The 26,595-nt window shown below is 50.7% G+C and overlaps 9 protein-coding genes across 9 annotated transcripts; 5 read left to right on the forward strand and 4 right to left on the reverse strand.

Annotated features, from left to right (window-relative positions):
- Nucleotides 1-182: 182 nt before the first annotated feature.
- KRE2_3 (alpha 1,2-mannosyltransferase 2.4.1) lies at nt 183-1,875 on the forward strand (the record flags this gene model as incomplete). The annotated part of the gene is made up of 9 exons (XM_036775252.1): nt 183-227; nt 281-633; nt 692-831; nt 890-983; nt 1,037-1,110; nt 1,169-1,231; nt 1,319-1,512; nt 1,589-1,760; nt 1,823-1,875. 9 exons carry the CDS (start codon nt 183-185, stop codon nt 1,873-1,875), a joined length of 1,188 nt encoding a protein of 395 aa, XP_036633754.1.
- A 679-nt stretch (nt 1,876-2,554) lies between these two features.
- PC9H_005693 (uncharacterized protein) lies at nt 2,555-4,132 on the forward strand (the record flags this gene model as incomplete). The annotated part of the gene is made up of 8 exons (XM_036775253.1): nt 2,555-2,737; nt 2,791-2,859; nt 2,907-3,092; nt 3,142-3,172; nt 3,228-3,265; nt 3,318-3,521; nt 3,576-3,811; nt 3,895-4,132. 8 exons carry the CDS (start codon nt 2,555-2,557, stop codon nt 4,130-4,132), a joined length of 1,185 nt encoding a protein of 394 aa, XP_036633755.1.
- Nucleotides 4,133-4,824: 692 nt separating this feature from the next.
- PC9H_005694 (uncharacterized protein) lies at nt 4,825-5,163 on the reverse strand (the record flags this gene model as incomplete). The annotated part of the gene is made up of 3 exons (XM_036775254.1): nt 4,825-4,872; nt 4,918-5,039; nt 5,106-5,163. The coding sequence occupies 3 exons, from the start codon at nt 5,161-5,163 to the stop codon at nt 4,825-4,827; spliced, it is 228 nt and encodes a 75-aa protein (XP_036633756.1).
- A 1,041-nt stretch (nt 5,164-6,204) lies between these two features.
- On the forward strand, nt 6,205-7,333 carry PC9H_005695 (uncharacterized protein; the record flags this gene model as incomplete). The annotated part of the gene is made up of 3 exons (XM_036775255.1): nt 6,205-6,342; nt 6,391-6,838; nt 6,891-7,333. 3 exons carry the CDS (start codon nt 6,205-6,207, stop codon nt 7,331-7,333), a joined length of 1,029 nt encoding a protein of 342 aa, XP_036633757.1.
- A 1,780-nt stretch (nt 7,334-9,113) lies between these two features.
- On the reverse strand, nt 9,114-10,448 carry PC9H_005696 (uncharacterized protein; the record flags this gene model as incomplete). Its single annotated transcript, XM_036775256.1, has 8 exons — nt 9,114-9,298; nt 9,352-9,470; nt 9,536-9,709; nt 9,768-9,939; nt 9,995-10,060; nt 10,118-10,218; nt 10,267-10,337; nt 10,398-10,448. 8 exons carry the CDS (start codon nt 10,446-10,448, stop codon nt 9,114-9,116), a joined length of 939 nt encoding a protein of 312 aa, XP_036633758.1.
- Nucleotides 10,449-11,921: 1,473 nt separating this feature from the next.
- On the reverse strand, nt 11,922-12,931 carry PC9H_005697 (uncharacterized protein; the record flags this gene model as incomplete). Its single annotated transcript, XM_036775257.1, has 2 exons — nt 11,922-12,310; nt 12,385-12,931. The coding sequence occupies 2 exons, from the start codon at nt 12,929-12,931 to the stop codon at nt 11,922-11,924; spliced, it is 936 nt and encodes a 311-aa protein (XP_036633759.1).
- A 656-nt stretch (nt 12,932-13,587) lies between these two features.
- Nucleotides 13,588-14,393, forward strand: PC9H_005698 (uncharacterized protein; the record flags this gene model as incomplete). The annotated part of the gene is made up of 3 exons (XM_036775258.1): nt 13,588-13,834; nt 14,010-14,126; nt 14,173-14,393. 3 exons carry the CDS (start codon nt 13,588-13,590, stop codon nt 14,391-14,393), a joined length of 585 nt encoding a protein of 194 aa, XP_036633760.1.
- Nucleotides 14,394-15,381: 988 nt separating this feature from the next.
- On the forward strand, nt 15,382-17,901 carry PC9H_005699 (uncharacterized protein; the record flags this gene model as incomplete). The annotated part of the gene is made up of 5 exons (XM_036775259.1): nt 15,382-15,916; nt 15,970-16,311; nt 16,626-16,651; nt 16,702-17,425; nt 17,477-17,901. 5 exons carry the CDS (start codon nt 15,382-15,384, stop codon nt 17,899-17,901), a joined length of 2,052 nt encoding a protein of 683 aa, XP_036633761.1.
- Nucleotides 17,902-21,695: 3,794 nt separating this feature from the next.
- Nucleotides 21,696-22,359, reverse strand: PC9H_005700 (uncharacterized protein; the record flags this gene model as incomplete). Its single annotated transcript, XM_036775260.1, has 4 exons — nt 21,696-21,742; nt 21,809-21,840; nt 21,904-21,966; nt 22,034-22,359. 4 exons carry the CDS (start codon nt 22,357-22,359, stop codon nt 21,696-21,698), a joined length of 468 nt encoding a protein of 155 aa, XP_036633762.1.
- Between the last annotated feature and the right edge of the window lie 4,236 nt (nt 22,360-26,595).

The following is a 26,595-nucleotide window of genomic DNA, read 5'->3' on the forward strand; positions in this document are numbered from 1 at the left end:
CACCTGCACAATACGGGGAACGGAATAATCTCTGCTTTACCCCGTGGTTACAGCCCCCGACCCACGACAGTTGCCAGCGCAGCAGACAGGGTCTATCAGGTAGAATCCTCTCAAGATTCGGGTACTTGCTTTCTCCTCATCTTCTTCCCGGCTTCGTCGCCGTCGCTTCTCTTCTTGTGGACATGAACACCGGTGCGCGGTACTTTTTGCTGGTCCTAGGGGTGGTGGTGCGTCCGTTTCTTCCTGTTTTGTTGCTATATAACTAATGAAGCCGGCAAAGATATCTTTGCACTACCTCTTGAGCTTCACGCACGAAGAATATGGCCGAATTACTTCAATGTCGAACATCGCGTCCCATTTCCAGCAATCCCCTACATCGTCGGACGATACAGCGTTTTCGGGGGATGAAATATCCATCGTTGTGCCTGCTATGGATCCCAATGACACAGACATCACAGAACTCCTGCATGCCGACCCGCCCAAGGCAAACGCGACCTTTGTCATATTAGCAAGGAATTCAGATATAGATGGCACGGTCAAAAGCATTCGAGACATTGAGGATCGTTTCAACCACAAATACCAATACCCCTACGTCTTCCTGAACGAAGTAGAATTTAGCGAGGATTTCAAACGGTGAGGACCCCCCCCCTTTCACAACGATGCGTTATTTGATGCCGATGACGGCGTACAGGCGTATCTCGAACATCGTTTCAACGACTGCCGAGTTCGGTGTGATTCCTCACGATCACTGGTTCCAGCCAGATTGGATAGACGAGACGAAAGCGACGGCTGGACGGGAGAAGATGGTGAAGGATAATATCATCTACGGCGGTGCGCTCTCTTAATCCTTGCTAGCCCTTTCGCGGCCTTCTTATATGATATACCGTAGGCAGCGTCTCCTATCGCAATATGTGTCGCTTCAACTCCGGGTTCTTCTACCGCCACGAGCTCCTCCAAAAGTACAGATGGTACTGGCGTATAGAGTACGTCAATCACACCCTCTCGCTTTGGCTCCCTTACGTGACCCCCTTTGCAGGCCGGATATCCACTTTCATTGCAATATCAACTTCGATCCGTTCCTCTACATGGAGAATAACAACAAGACCTATGGTGTGTATAGTCACGCCTCTCATGATGCAGTATCCATGCTCAAACGTGGTGACGATAGGGTTCACCATCACCATGTACGAATTCGAGGCTACAATCCCTACACTATGGGGACACGTCAAAGGTACGGACATGTCTTTCCCATACCTCATCCTCATTCAACAATGAATCTGGCCAAACCATGCCTACTCATCCGCCGCTATGATTACAGATTTTATCAAATTGCACCCTGAATACCTCGCCAAAGACAACTCTATGGACTACATGTCCGACAACAACGGCGAAACGTACAACCGCTGCCATTTCTGGAGCAACTTCGAGATCGCGGACCTCAATTTCTGGCGCGGAGAGGCGTACCAAGCGTACTTCAACTACCTCGACGCGCAGGGCGGGTTCTACTACGAGGTGAGCATTCTTCCCTTCCCTCCCCCATGTTGCGGACACGCTTGATAGTGGCTTACTGGTACCTTTGATGCGCTAGCGATGGGGAGATGCGCCTGTGCATAGTATTGGCGCCGCCCTCTTTACGAGCAAAGACCAGATTCATTTCTTCGATGAGATAGGATACGAGCATAATCCGTACACGCACTGTCCGCGAAAACAAGAAACGTGGGAGGCAGGCCAGTGCGGGTGCAATCCAGCCAAAAGCTTCGGTGTGTTCTACACTTCGTCCCTCTTCGTTGTTGGTTACTAACGGCGTACCGATTCGGCTCAGACTACGATGGATACTCGTGTATGAAGCAATGGGAGCGGATCCAGCATAAGTGATCCGTCCCTTATAGGACTTTCGACGCAGGGCACTTGGCAGTCTGGCATGGCCACCATGGACTCATTGTTTTACTTAGATATAGACATTGCTTTTCATAGATAATAATCCGGGTATATCGCTCTTCACCAATCTGTACAACATCTAGTCAGCTTCCCGCCGGCCGGTGCGCTTTGGTGCTCTCCATCTCCAGTACTCCCTTGCACAGCGATCTCTGTATATCTATCTGGATTATACTTAGAGAATACCCACTTTCCTACTAGTCCCTCCCTGTACTTGTAGGGTACACTGGGTACCTCTCCTGAAGGCAGGTTTAGTGTCACATGTATTTGCGTGACCAACTGAGCTACTTCTTACATCCCCATTTTGACGATTACCGCTAGTCTTTCGTTGCATCCAGAGGTGTCTGCTGTCAGTAGGTTACGACATTGGTGCACCAGGCTGTGGGAAAGTGAAATCGTTCAACCAGGAGGAAGTTTGATACGACTCTCAACATAAAACCACCACTTTCTCCGCGTCAAGTACAAATACGAACGCAGATTTGGCTTGAACCATTTCCCAGCGTCTAGTGTTCCATGCATTCAACACGTGTACCTGGCCATGACATATATACCTGGAGGATTCCTGGCCCAGTTTACACGAGGCTGTCTCTACTCTCGAATGGCTTTCTGAAACAGTGGAATGCCTACTTCGAATGGGTATACCCAGTCCCAAACTGGAGCTCTCCTTTCTTCGTTCTCGGATCTGGAGGACTTGACTGGTTTTATCATCAAGAAATCGCAGTACTCTGCCAGCTCTGGGGGTTATGCTGATATCTGGGTAGCTAACAGCACGCGTGCGGTGAATGGGAGGCCAGCAGGACAGGTGAGCCTTTCGTCCTCCGCGATTACGAGTTAATTTTAAGAATCGGATTTTAGAAGCTCGCGGTCAAAGTTATACGGTCATTTACTGACAACCAATGTGATTACATGAAGAAGCTAGACAAGGTGATTCCGTCATCGTCTCTCAAAGGATACAGGCTCACACGCAGCAGCGGTTGTGGCGGGAGGTCATCATCTGGAAGGAACTCGAGCACAAGAACATCCTTCCTCTGCTCGGCGTCGTCCGAGGCTTCGGCCCTTATGTTTCGATGGTGTGTCCTTGGATGGCGAAGGGGAGCTTGACGCAGTACCTGGGCCGCCAGGGCTCTGAGCTGAGCCATCAACGGCGTTTGCAGATCGTGAGTGAGAGAAGTCTTGTTCGAGGGACGCCAACTGATGTCGTTCTAGATTCGAGAGGTCGCCTCCGGTTTAACTTACCGTGCGTTTCTCCCAAATGTTATGCACGACCACCAATGTTCTAACTCTGCGTGCAGTCCACTCAAAGGATGTCATCCACGGAGACCTATCAGGCGTACGTACCACCGTCATCCCCGACCCTCTCGTCTTATTCAGTATTCTTCCAGTCCAACATTTTATTGGATGATGCAGAGCGTGTTTGTATCAGCGACTTCGGGTTGGCGACTATAGTGGCACAGTTTCGTGGTACATCGTTGGATTCGTCGACAGTCAGCGGCGCCATTCGGTGGATGGCCCCCGAGTGTGTGTTCGGCCCTGGCCCGACTACGCCAAATTCTGATGTCTATTCCTTTGGTAGTATCATGTATCAGGTAATGATTGGCCGTGCGGCTTCTGTGAGCGACGCTGAAGGCGCGTAATTCCAGGTATTCACTAGCCAAATTCCATACGTCGGTACCAAGGAAGTGCATATCATACTCCTTCTAGATGAAGGTCGATATCCTGAACGTCCGTCGTCATCCTGTATCTCTGAGCCCTATTGGGACATCATCAGCAAATGCTGGAATCGAAATCCCTCCAAGCGACCATCCATGAAGTCAACGAGAGCAAGCTTACGTCGACTGCGTAAGTCTCCCGTATACTCGATGGACACGCCAACCTCGTCCTTCCGTTCCCTGGTGGAACATTCGCCGCTTTTCAGCTCTCTGCCCCCGTTGTCGTCCCCAACGTCCTCGCCTGTATCAGCCAGATTCCTTCAGTTGGCCGAGCACGCGAACACGTCCCATTCTTCTCAAATGGTTGTTCGTACGCAAAACAGCAGCTCCCCGACCAGAATTACGAACACAGGTACGCAGCCGCTGCGTATTCGACCCCGCTCCCCTACCTCAAGCTTGAAATCCCGTCATCCTCTCCGCCATTCCACCACCTGGCCTCCGCTGGAGCACCCAAAGCCGATTCCAGTCCTCTTCACACCCCAACCTAGTTCCCTCCGCACGATGTCTGCTATCCCCCCACGCCAATCCACCTTCGACTATGCCACATGCGTCAGATGTGGGCATACCTTCAAGCGGTATCTAGAAGATACCGACGACGGCGATATCATTCTGATTCACCGAAGTACATGTACTTATCACTCGGGTATGGATTTCTTCGTTGTCCGTCTAGATTCACCCATACTGACGCGATATCTTACAGGTGAGGTGGATTACTCTACTTCCGCCTGGAGCTGTTGCGCTCGAGGTCTTAGTTCGCCTGGTTGCTGCACCTCGCCACAGCATTGTTCGTCGGATTGAATCCGACATCGTCGTCAATTCACCCTTCACGTGGACCGAGATACCATCGCACCCTTCTTGAGTCGAATGTATCCTTATTGAACGCCTCCTCGGTGTGCCCGCGATGTCCCCTTTGCCCCTTCAATACATCAAGTTATCAAATTAACAATTATTGTATTACTATTCTTTTGCGCACACAGATGGAACGTGGGACTTTTCATTGCTTTGCATTATTATGTTGCCTATTTATATACGTAGAGTCAAATTGCTGTCGAGTATGTACTTAGGTTGTCGTTGTGTAATCGGTCCTCGGAAGTTGAGTGGACAGGAAAAGACAATGAGAACTTGTGAAGCTACGTTACCCAACGTCTTGTCGAACTTGTGAAAACCCTTTAAAAAACCCTTATCCAACCTCCGAAAACCGTTGTTGAGTATGACCATCTCGTTCGTGCTAATTAGTGATGAATCAGCTGCCAGCGGTAAGGTACTTACGCACATTCTCGTCCATCATATCCGCTATATTCTTGATGTCTGTCTTTATCACTTCGATGTCCGCGTTCGCGCACTTCACTGATGCAGCCTGCATGGCAGCCAGTAACCTCTTGTGAAGTTGCCCAACTGAAGGAGAGGGAGTTAGCTGCCGAAAGCGACAGACTCCGAGTATACTTGTGTGTTAGTACTTACATTGCTCATCCGAGAACACATCGCTTCCAGTTATGCTAGTGTTCGTCAGAAGAGGCATGGATATAAACTTTGAGCATACCGTTCTCCCATCCCTATCATACGCAGCTCGCAGATTCTTCGAGCATGTGTGAGTTCTTGAGAACACAAAACGAGAACACAGCACGTACCGGACGCGATAGGCTGCACTAAAAAGGCATTTTCGAATTGGACAGCATTATTAGACCTCGCAAGGACACCTAGTAGCTTACCCGATCACTTTCAACTTCTCCTCCGCATCGGCGGAGGGGTTCTTGTCTGGGGGTTACTAACGGTGGGCAAGATCTCGTCAGTTCTTCGTGCTTTCATAGCCTGTGTCTTGTACGTCCAGAGCTGAGAAAGATTTATTTAGTAACGAAACAGGTTCTGGTAAGGTGCATACGGTGTTGTTCATCTTATTTAAATGCTCTTCAATGTAACGCTCATGTCGATGAAAAGCCTGAAAGCGAAGGAATTAGGGGACTACACAATAGTATGTCAGCAGTCATTTTCTCACACTCCTGGGGTTGTTCAATGTTGCGACGGTTACTTCCAACTTACAATGAACCATTTCACTTTTTTGTGTCCTTGCTCGAGTACAAACGGCTGCCATTACTCGACGCCGACGGGGTTGCTATGGTTCCTCCAAGGCACACCTCGTTTGCTTCCGCGGGAGCAAAGCGTCGGCAGAGCACTTCTCAGTGTAGAAGAAACGCTGCCGTAAATCACGTTTCGCAGACGACAGCGCGACACCTTGTTTTCTGCTCGATATAAGCACTGTGACGGGCAGCAGGTAATTAGCACACCGTTCCATATCCTCAGCACCTCTCAAGGCACTTACAATCGACACTGTTATCCAGTTCGACCTTCTGGCCAGAATAAACGAGCATGTTAGGCAGCAGTCCAGGCGCGTCTCAGAATACTATAGGGTTGGATGCTCTCTGATGCACTTCTTATACTTATAGGCGATGGTGGGCCGACCGCCCGCAGACGTCGTAGACGAGATCCGTCGAAAACCTTTGTGAACAAACTCACCTGCAATGGCTGCGGAATGGAAATCCCCGTGTACGCTTCGCGGACGACGATGTGTGATGCTTGCTGGGCAGAGAGTGGAGACAAGCGCAAAGCAAACGGTCGGCCAGCTAATATCTCTCATGGAAGCCGGGCTGGACGTAGCAGTGTGACGGCGAACGCCTACGGGCACGGGGTACCAAACATATCCGTTAGTGATTTATATCTCTCAGCTTAGTTAGCGCGTTGATCTCTTCAGACCCCTACTACCCTACTGAGAGATAGCGATTCCTCGTCCCTCTCGTCCTTGGAATCGCCTTGTGGGTTTGAGCAGCAGGCTCCTTTTCCTCCGAATAGTCGTGACCAGAGCCCCGCCACGCCGTACTCGCCAGCGCATGCTCCAGATCTGTACAACGTCGAAGAGTTCTCTGGCCATAGCCACCTTCTGACACCTTCTACCCACCTCCAACCGTCTGATCAAGGTGCCTCGCCAAGCTATTTTGTGTACAACCACCCTGGGGTCTCGAACGCAAATGTGAACGGTATGCCAATGATGCAGCTGGACCAAATCAGCCCCTACATTCCGGTCCAGCCCATTCCTGCAGCCTCAAGTCAAGCGCTTGGTCAAGACGCGACATTTAGCCAGGCCGGTCCAGAGTTCATGAGCCCGTTGCCGTCCCCTGCGCTGTTCCAATTCAACCTTCCTCGTATGTGCGCATAATTAGTGCTACATCCCTTTACCTCATCACTGTTTTGCAGCCGACGGTTGTGGCTACTATCAAGATACTTCGTCGGCGGCTGGATATTCATACTCTGATCACCACCCAAGCTTCAGCGCTGCGTACCAAGACGAATACCCTCAAACCCCAGCTCTTGGGACTTCAGCAGGTTTTTTGGAACTGTCAAACGCCGTGGATTTAGCTCAAGGCCGACACTCGGGAGATTATGCTCAGACGACTCAATACGATCAAGTGCAATCTCAAGATATTCTTCCCGAGTCAACCCGTCTGTTCTCTTCGGACTCTTCGGACTCTTCGGACTGGCTGTTTTACCCCCCACCCGCCCGTCAAGGATCTGGAGACACGATCCAGATGGACGTCGACCAGGACGAAGGCAGCGGTTCAAGCCAGGACACGGTCGGTGGTTTCAGGGGATATCTAAACTCTACGAAGAAGCTGAGCCCGCCCGCGAGTCTGCGCTGAATGCAATGTTGAAACCCGAAATCCGGAAACAAGAATATAATAGAATTGCTGGCCTCCCCTCCCCTTCAAGGTTCTCTTCCAATGGGCTTGTATCCGTTTCTTTCCCTTCCTTCCCTGTATACGCCATTTCCATTTCCGTTCCCCGCCTTATCTCCTCACTCTTCTCCCCGGTCTTCTCCTGTACGTCTCATGTTTTTGTATCGTTTTGGTTCCGTATGATCATCGTTCCATAACCCATATTCCGCCTCTCCTCTCCTGACCTTCACTTCACACACAATCCCAATCCCCACCCCGCTTCTCCCTATTCCTCACCTCACCCCTCCCTCGACGTCTGCATAACATGCCGTCCACCAACGCGATACCCCACGCTCCTTATCTTATTCTGATGCTCCTCTCCTACTCATATCTCTCTTTCGCCGCATAGACATGGGGCAAGTACACTCTCATTCACGTCGTTTTCTATCCTTCCGGGACTCTCGCTTCTCTTCCTTCAGATGTATGAATCATTCCTAATCATGTTACAAGTCTCCTCACGATGTATGCATATGCTATGTATCAGTATACGATATTACTCACCCCCCATATATTTGTAGGATCTTTTACGATATCCATCGATCACCCATCCAGCTTCAACTCCACGCTCCTTCCCTTCCTCCCCACCACCATAGAATACATTGCATATCACCTCCCATCCCGCATAGCCACTTGCGCCACATTCCTTCACCATTCTCTTTATCTCTTTATAAGCAGGTTACAACCGTTCATACTCAGTGACACTATTTTCGCCTAATCTTTATATTAAACGCTTTTCAAATAATTCTGCTCGCTACATGAGAACACACACTACTCTACAAGTCTAATTGTATGCACGCAGTGGCCAGAAAGCAGATTGGCTTCAACCTTTGACGCGTCGACGCGGTGACTTGTGTCGGTCCCTTCGTGGATGCCAAAGTTCGTCAGGCGCTTAACCTACAACCAACTCTCAAATGTCCTCAACTGAACGGAATTCTCGAAGTTCTCACAACCACCCAAAGCAACTCCCTGAACTCATCATCGAGATCACTACTATTATCGCTAAATCGTTGCGCCGGAAAAATAACGGCCATCCACCGAAACCTGGGGTCGGCGAACTTACTCGACGTGAGGTATATGGGGCTCTCGCTACTGCCTCTCTCTGGTGTCCCGCGAATGGAACACCACCTGCTGGAGGTATATACTCAGTAGGGTAGACGTATCCACCCCGACAACTCTAACGCTCGCTTTCCTGCACTTCGAAGCTTCCCAACTCAGCGAATATATTCGCTACCTCCGATTTTCATGAGTGTTTTGGCCGGCTGAAGAATTTACGGGAGCTGCACCTTGATGGAGGGATCTCACATCTGTCGATGACACTGGGACCACCCGGCGTGGGGATCGTGTCCAGGCTGGCATTGTCGTCGGGTTGAAAGCCCTTTGAGTCTTAGCTTCGCTCGATGTTTCACTGCCGACGCTCAAATCCAAGAACTTCATCGAATGCCCCAATCTCGGACACTTGTCCTTATCTATGGGTTGGATTACGCTTTGGAGTTTTTCACCGTGAATTCCTACCAATCTGTCGGAGCTTCGCAATATGCTAGTGCATGTTCAAGTGAATATGACTTCATCCCATCTAGACTTTAGGCCCTCAAACTGTCCGAACATACACACAGTTATATTGCAGTCATGGTAGGAAAGAAGATGTACATCTTTCGAGAAAACCCTCCTTCTATTCCACTCGGTAACAATTGCCATTTGCGCTAACTTAGAAAGAAAGGGTGGCCCCAGCTGAGGATGTAGCGGACCTGACGCTGCCTGCGGCAACGAGCGAGTAGGAGTAGGGGGCGGAGGTGAAGGAGCCCCCAGGCGCGGTGTTGGAGGCACCTCCGAAGTCGTTTCCGCGTGCGACGGCGAAACCTTCGTCGGTTGCGTAGAGGGGCTTTTTCGTGCCTACACGAACAGGTGAGCGTCACGTCGTTTAGATGGGGGTTTGGGGAGCTTACCTGTCCAGACATTGTTCTCGACGAGAAGTTGAGCGCCGTCACGGGTGTTGATTCCGTCGTTGTTGTTGTCAAAGACGTTGTTGAAGATGTGACCGTGCCCGAAGCGGAAGGAAGGGGTCCTATGCGTCCGCATTTAGCTTCATGGGCTAAAGGAAATGGTGCAATTGATTCGTGGATTACTCACCTGGAGTTCAAGGTAGAGAAGACGTTGTTGGCGTAGGTGACGGTGATAGCGACATCCTCAGAACCGTTGCTGTCGGAGTGGCCGACCAAGGAAGCCTTCCAGTGGTCGTGCAACTTGGTGTTAGTGACGGTGACGCCGGTGGCTCCGTGGGTGATATCGAGAAGGCCGTCATAGCTGCGCGAGCGCAAACGCGGTCAGTTCTCTTTTTCACTGTGTTTTTCAACGAACTTACAAGTCCTTGTCGTGGTCACGGTCGCTGGATAAGTCGAGATGGTCAATCCAAACTTGATGAGCGGCCTGAATACCGATAGCGTCACCAGCCGAAGCCAAGACCTTGGAAATCTTGATGTTGCGGATAATGACATTGTTGACATTGATGACACGAAGACCAACACCGTTGAGCACTGGCGCCAAAGTTCTCTCAACTCACGTATATCAAGGAGCGTGAAGGAGACTTACCAGCGTTCCTACCAAGGACAGATGTGTTGGATCCGACTTTGACGACGGCGTTTCCGGTGATGGTGCCTATGCGCGTCGATCGTTAGCACGGCGAGTTTCTTCAGCTCTCAAGCAAAAATATACCTGAAATGATGACAATCTTCTTCGCGTCGCCAGTAACAGCGGAAGTCAAAGCAGCGAGGGACGTCACAACGGTAGTCGGACCACCGGATCCACCAGAAGTTCTGCGAAAAGATAAGTTAGGTCCTCAACGTTTGGAGAGAACCCCTTACCCTCCGTTAAGAGTAGCGTAACCGACATTTGCAACGTCGTTAACACCAGCCCTTTTCTCCAAAGGAGAGGCCTATGTGTTCGGAACGTGTATATCAATACGCGTCCATTTGCCACCGAGAGAACCACGTACAGAGACGACCTGGACGGCGAGGAAAGCGATGGCGGAGACGAACCACTTCATGATTCAAACTGGAGACTGTTGCTGAGGTAGAGAAACAACTGTTTGTTTTTCTGCTTCAACCTCGTCTCCAAGCCCTGCTTTTATACGCATCTCCAACCCTCTACGCATCGGATTACCTTCGGTTCAAGTCTAGCAATACACGACGCCCAACCCTCTACGATGCACGCCAACGGACCGCGAGGACCGTGCGGGCCTAGGAGGGAGTGTATCATCTCACCTGCGGGTGACGTTCATCATTCGAAGAAGTAACGACTCGCCGTCAAACGCGACATAACGCTCAAATATACCATCATGGCGTTACAGATGCTTTTGGTACGTCCCCGTGCTTCTTAACTTCTTTCTTGTATTCGCGGGGAAATAGGCCAACGGAGAGACCGAGGCCCTGGGAGATCTACCAGCTTGGACGAGCGTGGATCTTCGTTAAGGTATTTTGGTTGGAGGTTTGGTGGACTGCTGGGTACTGAGCACTGGGCTATTGACTTGTTGTAGTTGTAGATGCTGCGATCCTGAAAACACACTAAGATTACAAGCGTATCGTGTGCTCAGGGTAAGTAAAGGCAGGAAGATCTGACAGAGTACTCACTCCCTGATACCAGTAACATCGGTGCTATCAGCAATTCGATGTGCTTTACACGCAACATGGCGCGATACACCCACCCTCGGCGTACAAGGATGCACTGCGGCCACGAGAGGCATTGAGCGTCGTTTCATCGAAGACCACTTCCCGGCGGCCCGCCACGATGACAGTTATGAGTGCTCATGGGGCTCTGGTGCCATCATTAATACGCCGTGTTGTACTCACGACATTGCGCCATATATCTCCACGTCTGTACAACAGAAGGTCGAGGATCATTCGGACTTCATTGAATGCGAGTTCCGGGCCGCCAAGACTAGGTATGTTGCAGTATTAATACAAATAGGCTTCTTGTAAATGGATTGTTGTTCCGCGAATCTGCCAGCGAGTTGGTCGGTAACGACCATCGGACAGCCCACCGGTCCTTTCGTCCAAACCATCATTTCGGAATGTCTTGACTCATGCGCCTACCCAGTGCCAGGACGAGCGACTCTTGGGTAAGTGTAATCCCTTTTGCAGGTCTCTAGCCGAAGTTCTGAAGGTACAGACAGGTAATGATAGCTCGTCGCTATTTTGGAGCGCAGAAGCGTGGTCCCCGAATACAGCGCAGGTATTTTGGTCTATCCAGTTCGCCGTCAAGTTTAGAGCGGCAGAACGCGCTTTGGAAGAACACGTCAGTTTGAAATACCACGCGTACATCAACTACCGAGGGGTATTTTGGGCTCATCAACGCGGCCCGGGCAGTACTGTCCTCACCTCATGCACCGGTCATTGTGAAGGCCTAAGGCCTAAAGGACGGGCCTCCTGCTACCACAAGTTAGTCCCTTACAAATACAGTTGATTGGATAAGACTCTGCTATATACGTACGTGCGCCAATGCGCGGCGTGTCCTTGGTTGTTCAGCGTAGGTTATACAGGACAGATGGCAGATCCACCCGAACGTCCACTAGCCCCAGGGGATTCAACTTAGTAAACCTGTCTGCTAACCCATCTCCGCATCGTATGTCCATGTAGCTGGGCTCGAATGTAAAAGTAACCTTCTGCAAGGAGCCGTTTTGGTGAAGATCGAGGATGAATGACTCGAATTTGTCGACGCTCTCTAGATCGTCCATGTCGAACGGGGGCTTGTCGCTGGTGGTCTCGGAGACGATTTCGATATGTTGGATGTTGCGGGGGATCGTGAGTTTAGGTATTAGGTACAATACCTGGTCCAATGTTTCCCAACTAACATGCCAGCGCAAGTAGAAGTTCTCAGTGTCGAACGGCCTGCAAACCTGGTCTCCTCCGTCTGTTCCCATTATAGTTATGAGCATATGTAAGTCCACGAGTGAATATTTGATGGTGAGATATTTAGCGACGTACCCAAGTCCCAACCGATCGCCAGCGTTTTCAATGAATCTGGGAGATATTCTCGAAATATGTTGAGCCAAATTGCGCAGTATAGTATTTCCAAGTTCGGCATCCGGATGTTGGAATAAAACGGAAGTCTTTCTTCATATCCCATCAAGGCGAGCTCCTTCAGTGCCACCATAGTAATTGTTGGTAGACGCGACATTTCCACCGCATTCGGTGGGTTACGAACTCTCACGGTGTCCAACGTCAAGCAACGAATCATGGGAGCGGCTGCCTCGAAAGTGGACGACAGCTCCTGTGCTTGGATATCGCGCGCCACTAAGTCGAGCGTCGTGACGGAGGAGCCTGGGAGTACGAGGGGGATATTCACAAAGGTGGATCCAGTGCAGAATATCGCTTCGAGGTGGGTAAAACTGTGGATGAATGCGGTAAAATCGGCGTCGTCGATAACAATTGACTCTATGCCTCGGGCAGACCTTAGATTCTGGATGTAGTTACAGAAGGCGATGTACAGTATAAGGGGTCGGATGTGCGGGGCACTTCGCATCAACTCCATGCATTCCAGTAGTTGACTGCGGGTTTTGATGTAGAGCTTCCGGAACAGAAACGGGAGGGAGAGGGTTCGCCAAGAGCGACATACAAGTGAACAGCTCTGCAATGAAGCTTTTTTTCTGGACAATGCCTTGAAGAGGCAGAGTACAATGTCCCCAGGAAGGCGATTTCCCATTCTCTCTCTGATGTTCTGCAAGAGTTGGTGGTAAGAAGCAGAAGATGGAGACACCCCGCAAGTTCGAACTTCGAAGTCCGACCGACGGTAGGATGTTCAATGAATAGGCGCCCACTGGTTCCTTCCTCACCATCTCAACGACAATCGTGAAAGGCCCTAGCAGCCTAGCCTATGTAGCCTGGTGGCTAGTTTTATGGTTTCGAAAAAACACTTATAATTTATAAATATCATACTCGAAACCAAGGGCTATTTTCCTCTGAAACCTACCAGCACAGACCTGACAACGCCTTGTTCATCGACAGGAAGCTGAATGAATCATTCTTGGACAATATAGTACGTGGCAGAATGAACTCGTACATACTTCGCATGCTGATTATGATGGGTACGCGTCAAATCCGGCATTCTGTACAAAAACATGAGTATTCATCCACGGGTTCCCCTGGTGCTAGGGATATATGCATACAGAGCACGGCATGCCTTCGAAAATGGTTACTGGACACCTCTTTCTTGGTCTGTTAACCGCTACCAATGCTGAGAACCGCGTCGATGGATGTCTACATTGTTCAGCCCCCGCGATTCTCGGTGTATTAGACGTGCCCACAGCATATGTTGCGGTCTGGCCTGGAGACCGAATGCGGTTCCAAGGCAGGAGAAGAGAAGGGAGGATATCGAGAGAAGATAAGCCAAGAGCCCTTAAGTCTGCTTCGAATCCATCGAAAGTAGAGAAGCTCGGTGCGTCCTTGATGGCAAGATACACGCTGATACACGCCGGCCTTGCAGGCCCTCCAGTATCGCCTTGTGCTTGACGAAGGGCTTCGAAAGATGGGGGCGATAGGCTAGTTGACGTTATCGCCTCATCATCGCTCTTACACCAAAGTACGATTCCCCTCTGCTTTTCGCTATAAAGTCTACGACCACTCAGCACAACTTACTTCGTCTTCCGTCAACATGCGACTGCTTGCTATCGTGTCCACTGCCCTTAGCATTCTCGCAAGCTCAGATGTTCTTAGCGCCGCCGTCGAAGGTAAGTCCGAGCTCCAAGGTCAAAGCTTAACTGACAACATCCATAGCCGCTACGGAGCATTCTGCGCCACTTATCCAGGTCATGGTGGTCGGCGGTCGCTCGATTACGATTTCGACGGTTCCCGTTTCCATTGCACGCCTTTCCATATTCCCCGCAACCGATGCCAGAAACGGGACATCCAAACCGCAAACGGCCCTCACGAAGCGGGCAGTTGGAAACGGCTGCGAAGTCGGATGCGGTGGCAATGGTGGGAGAACTGTTTACTAAAGCCCCAGTCATTGAGTGAAATATACGACGGTGCTCCATACCTAGGCTTCTGCTCGAATGATCTCAGCCCCTCATCGAATCCCCCTTCGCTCGGCGACTGCCAAACGCTCAAAGCGGTCCTGGACGAGCTTGCACTCAGCGAAGTCACCCATACTTATCCATGCAATTTCCCCAATAGCCCCCTTTGTAAGTCGTCTTTCCTCGCTGCTTCAGAGTCCGAACAACGGAAGATAACGCTCAACTTTGTTCATGCTGCTATTGACAGGTCCGAACTTCGTCGTTCACCCCGAGTTCGAGCGGGTATATTCCTTAGGCACATGCGCAGTGGGATTGATGAACTTAAATCCGGCTGGCGGACCCGACGTTGCGTTCTGCGACTACCTCATGGCACGTATCATACGGCATAGACCCTTCATCCATCTCTCCTGATAACATACTTATCAGGCTGGGATTGTGCTGCCATCGTATAAGGACTGTATCACGAACAAGGGGTTCACTGGGAGTATCTGCTTCTCCAACTCCAACAACCTCGGCGTTAGATGGGGCCTCGAGTAAGCGTGATCCATCTTTTGCGTGTTGAAGCTATCTGAACTCGGTCGATAGAGTCCGTCATGTCTAATCAAGTTCACGTTGTACACTGAGAGTGTAATATTTCAGCTATTCTCAGGCTTGCTGCCGCAGAAATGTTTCTGCTGCCTTCAGTCTCCGCGTCTGCCTCCTAATCGTCGGGCCTTGAAATATTACCTTTGATCGATAACAAAGAGCAAGGTCAGTCAAATACCTCAGCCAGGCGTCAACCTTGTCTTCCACATAAGACATCATGGACCGACTTCCTGTAGAACTTGTTTCACAGATTCTGAAAGACGTACGGCGCGAATGGACTGCTCTTAAGAGCTGTTCATTGACATGTAGTTCCTGGCGCGCACTCTGTCTACCCTTTCTTTTCCGTAGGCTCTCCATTCCAAACCGCGGTAAACTTATCGCGTGCATGACACTGATGCAAAATGCTCCCTATATCCGCCCGCACATCAAAGAACTTGTACTCCTTTACGGCATCCGTGCAGGCCCCAAGAACAGACCATTCGTCCTCGATATCGACTACAAAGCTTTCTTCCGTGGCTTTCCCAACCTCGCAGTCATACACTGTGGCGCATCGCCTCTAGCGGACGTCCTCTCCTTCCTTCCAGGCATGCCAGTCACGTCCCTTCGCGTCAGGGAGTGGGACGCTACTGCTTCGGAACTGCTATCCTTCTTCGAATCATGCGCCACTACGATCCGCTCCTTATCGTTCAAGACCGTTTTCTTTCTACATCCGCCAGCTAACCGGGATATGTTGCGTGTCAGCGTCGTCACCATGAGCGCGCTGAAGGAGCTTGCCCTCTTTAATTGTTCCAGAAGACTCCCACTCTACCCCAAGATCGAAATGCCGAACTTGGACGTGCTGTATTGCGCGGAGTGGTGCAGCAGATCTCGCGAGGAATTCCCCGATTCGTTGGTCACATTGGCGGTGGACTGGGATCTAGGTACGCCACTCTACGATGCGACGAATAATACATCTTGGACTGATCTAGGGCAGACCAACCCCTCGTTTCGTGCAGGCCGTTCAGCGTAGAAAAACTCTCCATTAACTGGAACTTTACGTGGTCGTGGTTGAGCAGCATCATGCCTCTCGTCCGCAAACTTGCCATCCCATCCAAGCTTCAGCATCTTGAAATATTGATTTCCGAGAACGAATACTGGCATTTCCATCTGGATGACTTCGCAGCCAATGACGACTTCGAGGCTGACATATTGGACCTCCACGAAAATGGATCCCTTCGCAGGGTTACCTTCACGCTTAAGATGAAGGATAGGAACGTTTGGGAGAGACACGTGGAAGACACGATAGGCGACAAGTTTCGCGAGCTGATACTCCTTGGTATACTGGATGTCCGATTGAACCAACCTTCGGCCATATACCCGCGATAGCCCGTCGTGGATAAAGCCCTCATACAAATGGATGGGGAGCGCAGTCGTATCATATCGACCTAAGACAAGGGGAATAGGGAAGAAGAGGCTAGGCTTTGCAAACAGTATATATGTAGACCGCGCACAAATATTAGTTGCAAGATACCTTCAAATGGCTGAAATATGTGTTGTCGTTGAAACCAAATGAAACAAGCGTGAGAACATGGGAGGGCGTGGCGCGTGGCTTACTGCCACCTCTTTGACTGATACCATCACGCCTTCCAGTGAAGATGGAACAATCTGAGATCCAAGTCAGTAGACAATTTACTCGAGATCCAACGAAGCTCACGTCGGGACCTAGAACGCGGTTGGCCCCATGCTTCCCCCAGAAATCGTTTCCTTGGTTCTCCAAGAATTAGATTACGACCTCGTTTCCCTGAGCAATTGCTCATTAGCATCCAAGATCTGGCGCGACCTGACGCTGCCTTTCCTTTTCCACCACCTCTGTCTACCAGATGGGAAGACGTTTCAACGCGGCTTTCGTTTACTGGTCTCCAACGCTCCCCACATCCGCCAGTATGTCCATGAGGTACTCATTGGGAGGTCGATCGCAGCACCAGGATCCCAATTTGACGAAGACTTGCAGCTGGAAATCGACCAGAAGCGACTGGAAGCTTTTTTTCTCGTGCTCCCCAGGTTGAAGGTTCTGCATTGTTGCCTCGATAGTCATCTTGCCATCCCTTTGGCTTCCGTTCAATCCTCAATCACTACACTCTACATTCGTGGAAATAGCCACCCTCGAAGCGAGCTACTGAGACTTCTACGGGTAGCAGCAGGAACGCTCCGCCATTTGACGCTCCGAGACATGTCCTTTCGTCGAAACACCGCGTCCTGCAACGTTCCGCCCCCAGGAAGCATGCTCGCACTTGAACAGCTCTTTCTCTATCGGTGCCGAAATCTCCCCTTCTTTCCAACCACGATCCAGATGCCGAATTTGACAACTTTGAGTCTGGATGATTGCGATAAGTCAATCTTCGCTTGCGTCCCTGCTTCGCTGGAGACTTTGCTTATTCAGGGAGTATCAAGTGAGTCGCTACACCTCTGTTCAAAGAATGGGGCTCAAGAAACAGTTCCAGTCTGCTCTAGCAAATCACTACCTAATGACAAACTACTCCGCGTCGACAATGTTGCTATCTGGTGTTACCCCGTCAATCGGCTTGTTCAGCGTATGATTCATAAACTGTGCATCCCTTCCAAGATCAAGCAACTCGAAATTGTACTAGTTGATCATGACATTGTCGGTGACGATGGTCTCGCCAATCTCGCCTCCATGCGAGACAAGGGCTTTGAAGACGACATCCTGTCTCTGCATCAAACTGATTCGCTCGAACGGCTCATTGTGACAACTGAACTCTGCTCGGAAGGGGTTCGCTCTGAGTTCCCCAAGCTGTCGAGTCTCGGCATACTACATGTTCAATCAGTATACTCGTCGCTGCTTTCGCCTCAGTGTCGCCGACTCGCGAAGATCAGGGAAGGGACATGGGCTTGGACCTCTGAGTAGCAGGGGTGCATGCATGTCGAATACTTTCTGAGAAGAGTTACTCAACACACTTTTCACGGTTGGCTGGCCTATTGCCAACCGTTCAGGTTGTAAATAGCGGGGGGTGTAAATTTTGTTCACGGTATATATGAAGTAGCCTTGTACGATAACGAGGTCAAACGTACGTACCAATCCCCATGCGGGACTTTTAGTTTGCGAAACCGCCTTTGGAAGGATTAGCCTCGCCTTGTAGCTAGAAAGAAAGCACTCTGCCACCGTTGTCTTACGATGCCATAGATGTTCGTGGTAAGATAGCGGGGACGCTGCGTCTGCGCAGGCGAGTGAACAAACAGAGGGGCGGGCGACGCGGCGCTGGAAGTACACGAACCACGAACCCGCTAGTGGAGAGGTTGAGCTCGCCTTGAAGGGAACAGAAAATACCATCCCCGCTATGCTCGCATCTCGCCAAACGCCTAGTAGGAGCGCAAAGACGCGTCGAGCTTGGAGGATGATACGCGCCCACGTGAGGGGTGGCTGGGTAGACTTTCTAAATTGTTGAAAACAAAAGCGTTAATAATAGAACGCGGCGGGATGGTATATAAATCCCCGATTCCGCTTTGTCGACTCTCCATCTGCTTCCTTCCCTTCCACTTCCACTTTCATCTCCCCCTGCCCCTTCCATCGCCTCAGCGATACATCGTAGCCTGGTGACCAGTGCTCAATGAGGTCGGTCGCGACGATTTCACGGAGGGCTGGCCACCGAACTACGATTCGACAATCCCATTTCAGCATTCACGCACACGCCTCACCTCTTGAGTTCTCATCCTGGACGAGTCGTTGGCGCGGGAGCGGGGAGGATGACGCCCTTGTCGAAAGTGGGCAGCAGGGGGAGCTAGCCTCCCCGGTGAGTACTTCTCCTTCTTCCACCGGCGGATGCTGATATACTTTCTTTTCTTTTCGGTACCCTGGACGCCGTCGCACCGGATTGGGATCGCGTAGTCTACCAGTCGTGTCCTTGTATCTCTTGAAAATTGAATTATTTCTCGCTCGCCTAGTCATGAACGTAACCGTGAATCATCTGCGACGTGGTGATACTGCGAGGAGATGGTGAAGCGATTTGTGGCGAGAAAGACCTTGTGTTCTTCGTCGTGTCGTACACCACTCTGTATCACAGTTCTGGGGATATTGTCCGCGAGTCGTCTACATAATTGCACGGAAGTAGCTGCTGTATGTCACTGGGGTAGACCGTAAGCTCGGGGAAGAATCATATTGTCGAAACTCACCTGAGTCGCCTAGACGTTGCCCTTACCACGGATCGCAACTTGAGAGGATGGCGAAGAGTCGTAAATGAGATACACTCCCAGAGGCGGGCGGGGCGGTGGCAGAACAAGTGAATAAGCGCCGGGCTTCTCTTTCTCTCCACCATCTCCGACTAGCGACGAGACAGACCTTCCGGCTCCAGAGGACCTACTGGAACGCCAAATTCAAAGCCACAGGGCCCGCTCACAGTAGATGATACCGAAGCAAGACTTCCGGGATCCCCTCAAGCTGGGACATAAGTATGGATGCGCTTTGAAGCGTTGCGAAGCAAATTGATCTGTAGGCGATGCTGCTCAGTATCTTGGGGGATGCGACGCGCTCATGGCTCATAGATCTAGCTTTGGCGTCAATAGGAAGGGGTTATATAGCGGTATCACGCACCTCTCCCCCACGGCGACTCTCCGTTCCTGCTCCTCGTCAACAAGGACATCTAGTCTTTTGAGGCCTGGCGCCTAGGAGTTACTTCTGCGTCGGATTTCGAAATGCGAAGGGGGTAACCCGAACAGACCACACGCTGACGTGTCTATATGAGGCCTTGGGACGCGAACTATTTGTACGGGAAGGCTTTCGATGCGTTCTTGTGCTACGACAACGAACCAACATCAAACCGCAGTTGCAACTGTTGCAGAGCCCATGAATATTCATGTGACGTGATGATCCTGCGGACCATTGATCCTGCGGACCATTGATCCTGGTCCAAGCTCACGCTACGCTCTAGCTCATAGTCTCGTTCCTGCATGCACCGCAAACAAGTTGACGGGTCACCGCTCACCCTGGATTCCTTACTCTCCTCCGGACGTTCCCTCGAATCTTGTCTCGTCTCGTTGGGAAGCAGGCCATATCATCATTGTAACTCTAGTTCAATCTGTCTCCCATTGAATCTGTCTCCGACTGCACCAAATCCAACATAATCTCAAGGTCCGACGCTCGAACCGCTTTTAGGCACACTAACGGTACGCTACCCACCTCCATAGCTCTCACCCACATACATAGCCATCGTTCCACGCACGCGCTCATAAGTCAGCTTATTCAAATCCCTCTTCAAAATCCCGCCTCATTCGGCCCTGCTCGTCGAATTCCACCCTCCGTATGATATTGGTATCTCCATATCTCCAAATGACCGTCTCCCGTCTTGGCTCGAAGCCTCACCTCTCAGCACTCACCTCGGAATCCCAAGATTTCTTTCGACTCTTCGTCTATGTAGCCCGAATGGTTCTCTGCCGACCTCCCCGTCTACCAAGAGTTCTACAATCCGACTCAGGATCCCGCCTCTCCGCGCCGCCTGTTCTATAAACATGTGCTAATCAAGTACGCCCGGATTCACATGTCGTCTTGTTTATCCGTCGACGGACACCGTTTTATGTACGACCTCCCAGAATTTCACCCCATATATCGAATGCGGCTCACACTTGAAATTCACACCGCAGGCAAAGGGAATCTGCATTTGTTAACCTGTGTTACACTGTCACTTCGCAACCGCCTCGTTGGCCAGAGTAAATACACCACATTCTGCTCGGGCATAGACTTCGATCCAAACATCAGGACAATGGACACCATATCGCGGCGTCTCCGCTCTCCGCTCTCCGAGCACACAAATATGCAAACATGCCAACGTACCAGCGCTCGAACACCGGGCTTCGACGGTTATGTGGCTTAGCTGGGGGGACGCGTTACGGAGCCCCACCTGACGACGCAGCTCCCCAACGATCAATGAAAGCCTCCCGACTTCGTCCCACCTGGGGCTCGATCTCAATGCAAAGTTTCAAAGTTGCGAAATTTGAGATCTGAGACCTCGCGCGTGGCGTCCCGATCATTTGTGCGTTTGTGCATTTGTGCATTTGTGCATGCGAGCGCCCATGCCTCTATCTCGAGCAGGCCACGCCGCCGGCCGGAAGTCTCGCGCTCGAAGATTAACCGCGGATATTTCGACGATGTATATGGCACCATACGAAGAATGGCGTTGCGTGTTGCGTTGGGTACGCCGGTGAGACGCGACGCTAACCAGTAGCTCTGGCATTCAAATCGCCCACGCCAGACGCAGACCTACGCTGCGCCAGGCGTATAAGCCCTCCACGCGCCATCCGTATTCACCTCCTCTTCTCCCCTCGTCTATTGGTATCGGTATCGTACGACACGCGCTGAAACCAGTGTATGGTTGTACTGCGGTCCACCAGACCTCAAGTCTGGGTACTATTCAGTCATCGGCGCGCCCCGAAGTTGCTGTACCGAGCAGTGATAGTGATACCTCCTGCTTGGTGTATGGTAGAATGCCTGCAACGAGATACGGCGATGATACACCGGTCAGAGTCGAGGTGCATGCGGCGCTCCTTCACTAAGGCAAGGCGCTCTAACTCGAATTTTCAGTGTCTGCATCTTCGAATTCTAGAAGCTTGATACATCTATGTCAACATACAGAGGCGCAATAGTGTGCACAGGAGGTTGGATTGGAAAAAGCGGCTGGATTGTTCTCGCGTCTGTGAATAGGTATCACTTGTTTACGCCACACAGGCCAAGTTTCCGCCGAGGTTCGCAACACAGTCGTCTAGCGATTATGATTAGTAACTCCCAAGCAACAACGAGCAGAGAAGAGAAGAGAAGAAGTACTAACCGAGGTCTGCGATGAGAGCCACTCCGCTGCACCTACGAGCGTATCAGATATCAGAAGGTCTGCATCCCCAGGCCCAATCGAATCGCGATGCTCACCCGCATGTCATAAACGCGCCCGTGCGGATCCCACACCCCGAGCACGAGCTCGCATACCCGCCGCTACACAAAAAAAAAACCAAAAAAAAAATCAGCAAAAGAAAAGGGAATGCCGACGTATTTGACGCACTTGCGCGAACACACGAGGCTGTTGCCCGATTTCGCGATGCAGCGGTTGAGATCGAGGGTCGTGTCCTTGAAGCCCCCGACGCCGTCGCCGCAGTTGGCCTGCAGGAAGTGGTTGTCGCGCACGAAGAACCCGGAGCAGGTCGCGGAGAAGTCCCCGGAGGCGTGCGCGCCCGGGACGACGAGCAGGGAGGTGGCGATGAAGAGGGCGGAGAGGAGTTGGGTTGCGTACATCTCAACAGGATTCTGATTCTGAGCTGGGTTGTGGTGGCTCGGAGGAGGGTGCGATGTGTGGATTGAGCAACGGATGGTGGGCTGGTATTTAAGCATTCTGGGGTCGCCGTCGAGTGTGGTTCTGCCGGTGACCAAGGTCGTAGTGGATCAGCGGTCCGAGCTGGGAGTTCATTGCCGTCATGATCATCGGGGAGGGCGGAGCGACTGACAGTAATCACAGCATATCCGGCGCACATTTAAAGATCACTGGCACGATTCTCGCAATTGAGCAAGCAGTGTCCAGACCAAACGAGAGGTCTTCGCGTCTTGGTGGATGGTCTCAATGAACATTAGATCATGTCGCGCAGACAGCGCCTCGAAGGATTCAGCACGTCGCGAGACATACGTTTCTTCGAGGAGAGAGAGCAAGGCGCTGGACGTGGTGCTATACGGCTCTGGAGAAGGTCGCGGACGGCGATGAGACCCCGCAATTGCTTCTGCCGATTCCGATTCCGAGCGTATCGGTTGGTCTTCTGCAAGCCGGCCAGTAAGCTTGCTTGCAGGCCACTACAGTCGACTCTGTCATAACCCATGACCCTCGGTGGACGTGCTGGGCTATGGGTTTTGAGAGAGTATGGGTTAACTCAAAGCGCCTATTTGGGCGTCTAAGAAAAATCGCCGTCGAATTAGTCGGTGGATTTATTTACAGGACTACGGCTGTAACTATAATATATACGACAAGGAAAGATTAAAGCAAGACTAAAGTCTACTATAGTTAGAGAGGAAAGCCATGAAAATGTCAAATGCTAGCAAAGTGGTCGGAAATCTTTGTTGCTTTCATGGTGCGAGAAACCTTGTATCGAGTCTGTATGCCGAACGACGCGAGGGAGTCCTCCAATCTACGGAAAAGCGGAGAATCGAGGTCACTAATATATCCACGAAGAACCGACGCGGCCATGACCTCCGTAATAGGCTTCTTTTGCTGAATGCGAGTTTGAAGTTCCTCTTTCCGATTCCTAGTGGCATGTTGGAGGATTTCTAGCCCCCTTTTAAGTACAGGGAGCTCAATCATGTAGAGTGTGGGCTCAAAAGTGAAAAAATAATGGTTTTTAGTTTCATAATTCAACTGCTTACAACAAATTTAATTAAATATAAGACAAAAATAACATATACATATGGGTTTTGACATCCCCCAAAAGTATGGGTTATCAGGTATCGCAGAGATATGGGATTTCCCTGCGAACCAACTTGGTGGATGGGAAAATGTATGGGTTTCGGCAGAGTATGGGTTATGACGGTCATGGGTTATGACAGAGTCGACTGTATATGTATCACAATACATAATCGGCCCACTCACATTTTCGGTCGATCAGAAGGAGGGGAGAGCTTCCTATTCGAAGACCACGATTTTACGGTCTTGTACGTCGTAGTTGCTTGCCGGTCGGGTCGGGTGAGGAAGACACTGTGATCGGCCCGGATATAAAAGACATGCTAAATAGTTCTAGCCCAACCGACCACTCCGATGAGGCGATGTATGAATCGTAGGCCTACGTGAGGTGCAAGCTCGAAACCAGCCTATATACGAGATGACGTCGACGACTTTGAGGTAGACAGTGTGTGTGGATATGCGCGGACGGCAAATGAGTGTGTGGTGTGTGAGATACTGGGGGGGGGCAACAGCAAGATCTAGTTACAAGTGGGTTTCGTTTCTCAAGACTGAGTCGCTCTCCTCCTCCTCCTCTGCGATGATCGCAACGATTTCGACAATGAGTTCGGTGGGGTGTTCCCCCTCTGGTTCAGCGCTCAGCGCTCAGTACTCAGTACTCAGTACTCAGTACTCAGTATCCATCAACTTGGCGGGTGTTCGGATGATTCATGAGTCGTGTTACTAAGTTGGAGTCTGAGCGATTTGAGGTTGGACGCAGACGCGGACGCGGAACATTGAGTTTTAAGCGCTGGCGTTTTACTCAGGACGCGTCCTCATGGGATCGTTGTCCCACAAATGGAAGTGATGTTGTTGAGATAAGCTGGCGAGGTCGCGCGAATTCAGAGTGAGCAAGCAGCTATGTATTGCGTTTGGCTGGGACTCCAGCAAACGCATAAAGAAAATGATACATGAGCGCGACACTAATTACAGTAGTCACGTGTATCCCCATACCCCTGTACCGCCAAGATTGCTGAAATCCAACAGATGTTGCAATGCCGTGGAATGACTACAGGGACCTCTGACCTGGTGAGTGTGTTTCACTCGACTTCTGCCGGCTTGGAATCTGAATCTGATCAGTAGAGAGCATACTATTGCCGATTTAATATTTAATATTTATCCTCGGCTCGCTGTGTTGCTAGAGACTCAAACTACCACGAGAAAGTGAGGCAGAGACATCTCTCAGCTCTCTCCCAACTCTCAGCGTGCTTTTCGGAGGCGCGGGCGCAACCACCACCCGAAATGGGCGTATATCATATATATATATATATCAGCCTCCGTTTCTGTGGGGTATCTTCCTTCGATCTCTCTTACTCTAATCATTTGCCTCGTCAGCCACCCTCAGGCTTGCCGATTTCGGACTCTGCGAACGTAATGAACGAACCAAAATATTCAGGGGCTAGGGGCTAGGAGCGAGGCCTCTCGTCGGAAGTAAATTACGATTACACTTTGATAGTCCTTGACTCCTTGGACACCCACACACGACCCTCTGCCACTGCCCGGCCCACTACCACCTTAGGGTTACACGCACACTCCATCTCATCCCCTCCGCGCATCACCCAAATCGAATCTCGATATCAAGCATACGCGCCGAAACCGCCCGAACGATCGCGTTTCTCGTAGCGACGGACTTCCACCACATATAAGTATATATATATATATATTAGTTGCTAGTACAAAGTTTACATCTACACACTGTTGTGTTGCCTCAGCGATGGTATCCCGCATACACTAAGGCACTGAGGTAAGCTACCTAAACCCTCAGGCCTCAGTACTCAGTGCCCCTTGTTCCTCAGGCCTCAGGTCTACCATCTATCATCTCAAATGCCTAGACCTTTCATTATGCATCATATCCCACATCCAACCACTCAACCGCTCAACCACTCCACCACTCAACAACATCCGAAACCACTGCCCAGTCGAACCTTATACGTACCGTATATCCCGATTTAACTATCGCCTTGTCCCGCCGTCCCTCAGGGCCTCAAGGCCTCAAGCTTCAAGGCCTCACTTCTCGCGCCATACGGTATCATATGGTATCATATGGTAGAGTCGTCGGTCGGTACCTTCTACCTATCCGCTACACAGTACCCAGTACCCAGTGCTTCTACCCAGTGCTTACCAGTCCGACGTCCATCGCCAATCATTCATCACCGCTTCGCTATTGCGTTTGTTTGTTCGTTTCTTTATTTGCTTTTCTCGCAGGTAGTAGAACGTGCGTCAATTATGCGTAACTCAGGACCGCTACCCATTCCCTTATACTGGTGCCCGTACACCACCCCCATCCGAATCACTCATCACACATCGCGCATCAGTGATCACCGTTCTCAACTGCTGAATTGCTGAACTGCTCACCGTCCACCACCGGTCGCGGTATCAACCCGTTCCTGGATGTGCGGCGTGCGGCGTGCGCAGGACTTGGGACTTGGGACTTGGGAGTTCTTCTTTATACTTATCCTTATCTATCAGGAGTTGGTGGTTGGGGGTTCTCTATATCTACGCGAGTATCAGGAGTTGTGCTGAATTTAGGAGTCAAGAAATGGTGATCAACATCAACGATCGACGGAATCAAAGCGCTGCGCCCTTTCCCTTTCCCGCGGTCACTGGAACGGAAGCAACGATGTAGGTGTATGTATGTATGTATGTAGGGTGTGGAAGCAGATAAGGCGGAAGCAAATGGCGGAAGCAAATGGAAGCAGATCGAGGATCGGGTATCGTGCACTAGCACCAGCACAGGAGACGGTAGCACTGGTACTGCACACGGAAGCATACATGTATACATGTATACATGTAGTTCTTCCCGATCTTGAAATTTTGGAAGCTTGAACCAAGATCCAGGATCCAGGACGTAGAGTAGAGTAAGCCAGGACGTAGCGTTTGTACAATTATTGTAGGAGTAGGAGTAGGAGTAGGAGTATTTGTGTTTCGTGCTCCGGGTGCGTGCGTGTTCAACGTTCAACCCGTATATCGTACGTTCGCAACTCCTGAATTCTCCTCAAATATCAAATATCAAATACCAGTATCCCATCTCAGATCTCATCGTTCCATCATCTCATGTTCGTGCTCTTAAAGTTGTATCGAAATTCAATTCATTATCATTATCATTAAGACACATTATGCGTCATGATTATAGTTGTATGGTTACAAGA

The sequence above is a fragment of the Pleurotus ostreatus genome (assembly GCF_014466165.1).
Source record: "Pleurotus ostreatus strain PC9 chromosome Unknown scaffold_3, whole genome shotgun sequence".
Classification (NCBI taxonomy): Eukaryota; Fungi; Basidiomycota; class Agaricomycetes; order Agaricales; family Pleurotaceae; genus Pleurotus; species Pleurotus ostreatus.